Here is an 8,904-nt window from a genome sequence, read left to right as displayed (position 1 = left end):
TGGCGTGTGTGTGTGACGCGACAGGAAGCTCCACAGATTTGGACCGGAAGTTTCACGTGCTACAATGCTACAAGCTGACAACCAGCTATAATGTTGGACAAAAACAAATACTTTAATGGGTGAAGTCTGGAAGTATGCAGTGTTTATTTTCGTCGCTTTCTTTTAAATTATGTCACTGACTCTTACCATTAACTACAGTAGGTGAGTGAATGTTTTAATCGCATACGTAATGTTGCTGTTGGTATTTGCCCAGTCGGTAAGCTAATTCGTCAACATTGTAAAGTATGGTGGGTCTTTTAAATGAAAGTGACCATAAATGTTTTCACGCTATCGTTTTAGCCCACTTACTCCTCCGGTATAAATTTATAGATCCTTTTTTTGTTTTTATTTTTTTTTCCTTCGTGAGTGATGGCAGTTGAAAATTTTGTTTCTACGACATTGGAGCTTCTGCAAGAAGAGAGGGAAGCTGAAATAGAGGAAACCAGGTTTGTGAAGAGAACTTAAAGTCCATAACAGTCTATGAATTAAAATATCTGGATCTTAGACTTCCCCTATTAACTGTACTTTTTAATTGCAATTGCAATTTTTCTAACATTTTTTTGTCTTTGTATTTAAAAGCTTTAAATCATGTAAAGCACATTGATTTAAGTTATGTATGAAATGTGCTATACAAATAAATTGTATCCGCTGTTTTCTTATCAAATTATACAATCCCTGTACTTTGAAATCTTTTTATAGCTTTTGTTTTCTGCCCTTAGGGTGTGGAAAGAGAATATTTCACACAAAGAGCTTCAAAACAAAGGAGTGTGCCTGCTTAAACTTCACATAGGAAGCCAGTCCACTGGCCTCTATGGTCGAACAGTAATAGTCCTAGAGCCAAGAAAGCATCTTGGATTCTCATCTCTTCCCAGCAATAGCTTTGGACCTGGTAAGATGCAGGAAAAAATGGCATTTCACCTATGTATTTGCAACTCTGGTTAACTTCATGTTGTACCTTTTACCTCAGGGGATATAGTTGGGTTATATGACTCCGGTGAATTCAGTGGGACATCTCAGATCAGCACCGGCATTGTGACACGAGTCAGCCAGGCCTCAATAAGTGTGGCTTTTGACAATTCAAACGATGGGCTCAGTTTTGATACGGAGGCTTTATACAGCCTCTTAAAGTTGGCAAATGACGTGACTTATAATCGAATGAAAAGGTAACAAGCGCCTCTTCAATGTACAGTTTACATTGTCAACTGTTTCGTTGTGTCTTGTGAGCATTTTATTTGTAATTATTCCTTTGTGTTGGCAGGGCTTTACATGTGTTGAATGGATACAAAAATGGACCATCTGCAAATCTGATCAGTGTTCTCTTTGGAGAAGCCAAACCTTCTTCTCATTCTCAGCCACGTGAGTGATGTCTTACTGATGTACTGTATGCATGGTGGATATAGAAGGTCAAGTCCACCCTGTTCCAATGGTAGGTTTTTTTGTGATGCTAAAAGTCATTTAAAAACTTTGCTCAGTTAATGTGACCTATACCTGTACAACTCAATTGAATAAAAAATATTTTTTGAAGGGAAAGGGAAAATAAACATCTCAGATGTTAATGTATGCATTCTTTTAAAATGTGACCCTGTTCAGAATTAACAAATAATATGCCAGCACAACAACGATCCAATGCATATAGCCAAGATAACAAAGTTCTGGCTTAAGGGACACCCTTTGAACGTTCCCGAGTTGCCCAGCCGGAGGCTGCCCATTTAACCTGACTGACCTTGAGAGGATCTGCAGCAAAGAGAAAATCATTAATTATCACTTTTGATTGGGGCTGTCAGAAAAGTACATGCAGTATGTAACAATACATATCTATATCTTTTTTTTTTATATATACAATGGATTTTGGTAGTGGTTTAGAACTGCGCGGCATAAGAGCAAAAGTTTTTATTCAAATGTTTTGGCACTAGTAGTTAAAGGAACTAAAAGGCAAAATTTGTCATACAGATGTTTTATTGTCACGTGGGTTTATATCTCAGATTGGTTTTTTGAGAGAAATCTTTTTGCTTTGTTGTTTTCTATTAGAGGACGTCAAATTCTTTAACTCCAACCTGGATGATTCTCAGAAAGAAGCAGTGACTTTTGCTCTATCTCAGAGAGAACTAGCAGTGATTCATGGTCCTCCAGGCACTGGGAAAACCACCACTGTAGTGGAGATCATTCTTCAAGCTATCAAACAAGGCCAAAAGGTGCAAAAAAAAAAAAAAAAAAATTTAGGATGCCTCAAATTGTATGAACAAGGCTATCTACTGGTTGCAACTGTTAAAAGCATATAACTTTTATCCTTTTTGTGCAGGTCTTGTGCTGTGCCCCGTCAAATGTGGCGGTGGATAATTTGGTTGAGAGATTAGCCCGGTGTAAGGCCAAAATTCTGAGGCTTGGTCACCCAGCCAGAGTGCTGGAGTCTATACAAAAGCATTCACTGGATGCCATCCTCGCTAACAGTGACAGTACCAACATCATCACTGACATACGCAGAGAAATTGACAAAGCTTTTGTAAGTATGTCTGCACTGATAACTTTTTGGCGTAAAACTGTGGTGGTTGTTCGGTGAGTTTTTGGAGTTTATGAGCTGTTGGTGGGTTGTTTTTCTAATCTTGATTTGTTTTTTTTTTCAATTTGCTGTGTTGTGAGCCAAAATTAGAACATGCAGGCTTCAGATACACTGTAACTCAAAGTCGGGGAAAAAACAGGAGAACCACAGGAATCGATGCAGTTACAGATGTTTATTGAACAGCACATACAAAAAAAAAAACATACTGTACTTGACACAACATGAGAACACTTATAGAGAGCTCTAGTTGACCAAAACTCGATTTCAGCCCGAGATGTCACTTACCAGGCTCCGTTTGTTAAAGGCACACAGAAAACGCTGCAGTTGTGACTTTCAATCTCTCCCGACATACAGGAATTCCACGTTATAAATTTAGTTTATTTCTTGACATTGTCTCCTGTATTCACACAATATAGTGTTGTTTTTCTTGTATGAAAAACAAAATCATAGCATTATACTTCATTTCAGTGGGGAAAATTGATTTGGTCCGCAAATAATAAGCATCATTAGTTTGATCACTTAAATTAAACTCAAGGAACGGTGCCCCTGTACTGTATGTGTAATCCTGCCAGCTGGGAATAAAAAAGAAAAATGAAAAAGGAGACCGCGTGAACTACAGGAGGGAACTAGGCGAACTAAGAAAAGAGCTGAAAACCAGGGAAGCAACGGCCATCACCCAGATTCTTAAAAGCGCCGATGTTGTCCTATCAACCAATACAGGTCAGTAACAGCGTCTAGGAGCGAGATAGCAAATGTCATCTGGGTGTAGTTGTGTCAATGATCAGAAGCCAGTTGTCCGCGTCTGCAGGTGCATGTGACGACGGGCCTCTAAAATTCCTGCCAGCGGAGCATTTTGATTGGGTGGTGATTGATGAGTGCGCTCAGTCACTGGAGAGCAGCTGCTGGATTAGCCTGCTCCGAGCACGCAAGTGCATTCTGTCCGGAGACTACAAGCAGTTACCGCCTACCATTAAATCACACACGTAAACAATTTTCTTCCCATATTGGACATTTGTTCCATCATAAGTTTTCATTTTCATTCTTGACACAATCCACATTGTTCTTGCATGGTTTGTTCAGGGCAGCTTCAAAAGGCTTGTCTCTTAGTCTAATGGAGAGACTCATCCAGATGTACGGAGACTCAGTTGTGCGAATGCTCACAGTCCAGTACCGCATGAACAGTGCCATCATGGACTGGGCGTCCAAAGAGATGTACCAAGGAAGACTGACGGCACACAGCTCAGTGGAATCACACTTGTTGAAGTGAGAATCATTTCAGTAAAAAATAAATAATAAGCTAAATTTAATTGTGAAAAAAGTGTTTTAGATATGTGCTGTATTCAAATGAATGTCACACAGAGATCTGCCTGGGGTCACCTGTGTCGAAGAAACCAGGACAGCTCTTCTTCTCATCGATACATCTGGCTGCGGTCTGACAGAAATGGAGATCGCAGAAGAGCAATCCAAAGGCAACCAAGGTTAGAATTTTTTCTTTCCTGAAGAAAAAATATTTGGTACTTGGGTCGTGATGTATTATATTTACCTGATTTCAGTGCAGACAATGTGGATTTTGTTCCTCTTCAGTGACGACGTGAATTTGAGTGTGAATTGTTGCCTGTTTTGTATGTGCCCCAATTTTGACTGGCTACCACACCAGCGTGTATTCCGCTTTTTGACCCTAGTCAGCTGGGAAAGGCTCATGATCACCCACAAACCTGAACTGTATATGCTGGGTTTAAAATGAATGGATGAAGGACAACAACTAAGGTTGTTGTGAGCTTTTAACAGCATGTCTTCTGTTTCATAGGTGAGGTGGACATCGTAGCTCTGCACATTAAAGCCTTGACTGAGGCTGGGGTGAATGCCAAAGACATAGCTGTTATTGCGCCGTACAATTTGCAAGTAAGTCATTCAAATGGGAAGCTGCATCTGAACTATCACAAGAGTTTTGTCTTTTTAAATTTCTTCCAATTGTTTAGTGACACATTGTGTGTCAGGGGTTTTTAGACTCACCAGCTGAGTTGGCTGGTAGATGAAAAATTCCACCAGCCAAGCACACTAAAATATAAAATCATCTTGTGAAGGTTTTTAATGTGTATATATAAAAAAAATTGAATAATCGCAATAATGGTACATGCAATACGTATGTGTGTGCAGGCCTAATTTTACAAATATTTCTATAATATGGTATTATTTTGGATGCAAACTGAAAGAAGTTACAGCAACATTAAACAGAAGTAAAATATATACATTTTTAACATTCATAAGGTCAGCCATTGATTTTCTTTTTCTGACACCGGCAGTCGTGCCGCAGCCTCTTTAGGAGTAAACTCCCTGGCATGTTTCTTCTGTTCTAGTTTTTCAGCATTGAACACTTTTAAAGGATTTCTAGCAGCTTGGAAGTTCCAACAGACTTTCTCATTTAATTTGGTTTCAAAAATTTTGGATTTTCCTGAGTAAACTGCTGTGCTGATTCACAAATCAGAATTTTTGAATGTTTCAGCTTGTACTGTAAAACGTTTGTTGTCGGGCTCCGTGATCTCACAAAAATGAATCACAATTTATTTTTTTCATATCATCTGGCCTTACTTCACTATTTTTTTAAAGCAAGTTGTAAAGCATCTATACTGAAAACTAAAGAATCTAGAGAGATCAACATTTTATTAACCGTTGTGAACATTTCTTAGTCATTAATTAAAACAAGAACCCTAATATGATACTAATAATATAAAATACAAATGGAAAAATACAACACTTCAATCTACAGTGCAGGATGTATATAAAACATTACACTAGTTTGAAGTCATTTGTATTTTTGGAGGTACAAGATAAAATAGTGTCATGAAGTGAACAATTTTACTTGCATTTGGTGCCTGGAGAGTGTTAATTTCGAACCAATGTTTGATCCTCCCAAATATTTTATCTTTGAAGTTTGAATTTTTAATGCTACTCTTGGGTCATATTAGTTTGTGCAAGTGAAGTTAATATTGACGTCAGTGAAGTTACTTCTAAAGACAGATAACAGCTGAATGGCTTTAATTTCTGTACCTCTCTTAAGGTTGACCTTTTGCGTCAGAAACTTTCTGCAAGGCATCCAGATCTGGAAATCAAGTCAGTGGATGGCTTTCAAGGCAGAGAGAAAGACGCTGTGGTTTTGTCTTTAGTCCGCTCCAATAGAAAAGGTATGATTTCAGTTTAGTGTTTTTTTTTTTTTTGGCATAGCAACATATCAATCTGGCACCAAAAAATTTAAATAAAATGAATTTGACAATTTTTGTGCTTCTTAAATGCAGGTGAAGTCGGATTTCTGGCGGAGGACAGAAGGATAAACGTGGCTGTGACACGTGCGAGACGTCACGTCGCCATCGTGTGTGACACCCAGACTGTTCAAAATCATGCTTTCCTTAAGACTCTGATCCATCATGTCACCGAATGTGGGGAGGTACGGACAGCATTTGAGTACCTACAAGACATTGTCCCACAGAATTACAGTCGTGACCACAAAGACACAAAGCCTTGCAATTTGACCTCACAAAATGTTGAGGGAAAGAAAATAAAAGCGGTTCAGAAGAAAACAAATGGAAGTAACACAAAAAATAGTAAAAAACACGACAAAACTCTAAAGCCATGTTTGTCGGAGCTCGCTGAGGAGGAAAAGATGAAGAACCGACAAAGTGAAATCAGAGAGATGGTGGAAAACTTTCTGAAGAACCTCAGTCAGAGTGAACTAGATTTTCCACCGTCATTCAACTCTCATGACCGCTTGTTGGTGCACCAGATCGCTGAAGAGCTGGGCCTTGCGCACCTGAGTAAAGGCGAGGGGAAAGACAGGTATATCACCGTCTCCAAGCATCTGAGTTCAAAACCAGATCAGCCAACAGAACAAGAGACTGAGGAAAAGGAGCAGGAAAGCGACAAACGTGAGGGAGCTGCAGTTTATCAAGAACAGGACATTCCTCAACCATCCTCAAAAGAATCAAGTCAACCTCCATTAGATCTTAAAAAATTACATTTGGAGCGAATGAAGAGGGAACAACAGAAAAGGGGAGAAAAGGCTGAACAAAAGAAGCAGCAGACCATTTTGGTTGTTACAAAGAAGTCCACAGCCATTAAAGGTTAGCAGTGTAAACATCAGTATTTGTAGCTCTCCAAACCTGGGCAAACTTTGTTTTCCTCTTATAGGAAAGAAGCGAACAAAAGCAAGTGCATGCGACATCGCGGCATCCTCTTCTCCAGGCGACGACTTTGACGCCCTCATCAGTGCCGTGGTGAAGGCAGACAGTGTATGCAGTTTTATCAAGTGTAAAGCCTCCGTGGTAACTCTTGGACAGCTTTGTCTTTTCTGCAAAAGGCAATATTGTCTCAGTCACCACATACCAGAGGTATGGCAGCACGAAGACTAGAACCTAGACAAGTAGACTGCGTATGTAATCTTAAAATAAGGTGCATGGTTTATGCGTGTTTGGAATATTTTGCTATGGTCCCATGACACTAAGATTCCAAAAGGCATGTTTAGTACAAACACCACACTGCTCATCAACAAATGACCCTATACTAACGGCGAAACACTGTGGTGGAAGCATTATTTAGTGGTGTCTTTCGTTGAACTTTGTTCGGGTTTAATTTGAGGCCCTTTAAAATGGTGGCAATGTATTCTGACTTCCATTTAGCATGAATTTGATTAAGTCGAATTGCAGCTACATCCGAGTTGTGTGTGTGCACACTTGTGCAACCACGTCTGGTATTTCTACATCCCTTCATGTATTTATTTTTTTCCCAGAAGATTTTTAAAATTTATTTTGGCGTCTTTTTTTTTTTAAGTTAACAAAAATATTGGCATTTAAACAGTGGCGTGTGTCTGTGTGACATTTTATATCCACTGTATGACCTCACACGCAATTTTCCTGGTTCTATTTCATCGCGGTGTTTGATAGGATTTGAGATCAGAGCCATCAAGTTCTACTTTACCAACCCATCCCACCATCCCTTTAATAACGTCGGAAAGAAAGGGGGGAGGGCTTTTTCTTTTATAACAAAATTGCATGCATAAATACATAAAATTGGTAAAGGGAGATAAACTCAAACTTTTTTTTTTTTGGTAGGAGAGATCTCCCAATACTTTTGTTGCAATTGAATTGTTTTAACTTCACTGGCACTTGTTCAGGCTTTAAATTTTTGTCATTTTATCATATTAGGTTCATGGCTGTGGAGAGCAAGCAAAGATTCAGGCTCGAATGAGAATAAGCAAGGAGGGAATTCTTTACGCCGGTAGCGGGACGAAAGAAAAATCCATGGACCCCAACAAGAAAGCTTATCTACACAGAAAACTGGACTCTAAACTTAAAGATATGGCAACACAGAGGAAAACAAAAAACAAAGACAAGGATGGTTAACAATAATTTAATAAAGTGGTGTCACTTCTGCCCAAAATGTTTTTTTTTTTTTTTCATTCTTTATTTTATAAACATAATACAATACATGAGACAATTGGGTATTCATTCATCCAACATGAGAAAACAAAATGGAACAGAGAGGGAGACAACTCATGGATGCAAGCACATTGCGTCGCAAAGACGAAGCTAAGCTGGTTTCTCACAGGGACAACTTCAAATGTTACTACTATAAAAGTCTTACCTTAACACTGTTAATTTTCACCTTATAGCCTTATGTTCAATGTTCTGCTGAAAATGGAAACTCCCATTCTGCAAAGCTATAAGACACCAAAATTCATCATATATTCTGGATGTTTGAACCATGTTTAACAGAAGTCGGAGTTGAGGTAGATAATTCTTAATGATGTCAAGCAATGGACTCACGTATACCTCCATTGTTTGCACTGAGGAAAACTCATCTGTTTTGGTTTTATCTGCAATACTCAAAGTGAGACAGTGTTCAAAAATATTTTTTTCCCCTGTGAAATGTGATCATGCTACACTTTTAAATGTTAAGTCAGTGTTGAAGTTAACCTTTCAGTCATTAAGTAGACAATCACTGGCCACAAAATTAGGTACACCAGTGCAATTTAATGAGCTGTTGCAAATATTCTGCCTTTACAAAGATAATTCTCAGTTTTGCCAATGCAGGAGGTATTTAACCCTGGTGATTATTTTGGTTGTAGTTTGCAGAATCCATTGTACAGAAGGGTTTCTATTATGTGAAAAATGTCACTTTTTTTGCTAAATAGTTTGATTATACTGTATGCTTAAGTGAATGCACAACTAGATTTTGATTCTGTGTCGTTGCTTGGCATTCTTTAGTCAATAATACATGCAATGTCTGACATGCAGATTTCTAAATTCTACTAAAGC

The 8,904-nt window shown here is 38.6% G+C and overlaps 1 protein-coding gene across 2 annotated transcripts; it reads left to right on the top strand.

Moving 5' to 3' along the window:
* Positions 1-8,138, top strand: ighmbp2 (immunoglobulin mu DNA binding protein 2). Of its 2 annotated transcripts, XM_061823019.1 has the most exons (16): positions 1-201; positions 407-485; positions 759-928; positions 1,007-1,202; positions 1,298-1,395; positions 2,068-2,231; positions 2,339-2,539; positions 3,169-3,316; positions 3,405-3,579; positions 3,677-3,859; positions 3,956-4,074; positions 4,404-4,498; positions 5,655-5,778; positions 5,890-6,711; positions 6,779-6,978; positions 7,792-8,138. In XM_061823019.1, the coding sequence occupies exons 2-16, from the start codon at positions 409-411 to the stop codon at positions 7,987-7,989; spliced, it is 2,970 nt and encodes a 989-aa protein (XP_061679003.1). In that variant the 5' UTR covers positions 1-201; positions 407-408; the 3' UTR covers positions 7,990-8,138. The 2 variants fall into 2 exon arrangements, with proteins under 2 accessions (XP_061679003.1, XP_061679004.1); XM_061823020.1 differs by lacking the exons at positions 1-201; positions 407-485; positions 759-928; positions 1,007-1,202 and having other exon boundaries at positions 1,342-1,465.
* Positions 8,139-8,904: the final 766 nt, after the last annotated feature.

This window comes from Syngnathoides biaculeatus, chromosome 6, assembly GCF_019802595.1.
Source record: "Syngnathoides biaculeatus isolate LvHL_M chromosome 6, ASM1980259v1, whole genome shotgun sequence".
NCBI lineage: Eukaryota > Metazoa > Chordata > Actinopteri > Syngnathiformes > Syngnathidae > Syngnathoides > Syngnathoides biaculeatus.
The sequence above is the reverse complement of the archived record's forward strand: the minus strand, read 5'-3'. Positions and strand labels throughout refer to the sequence as shown.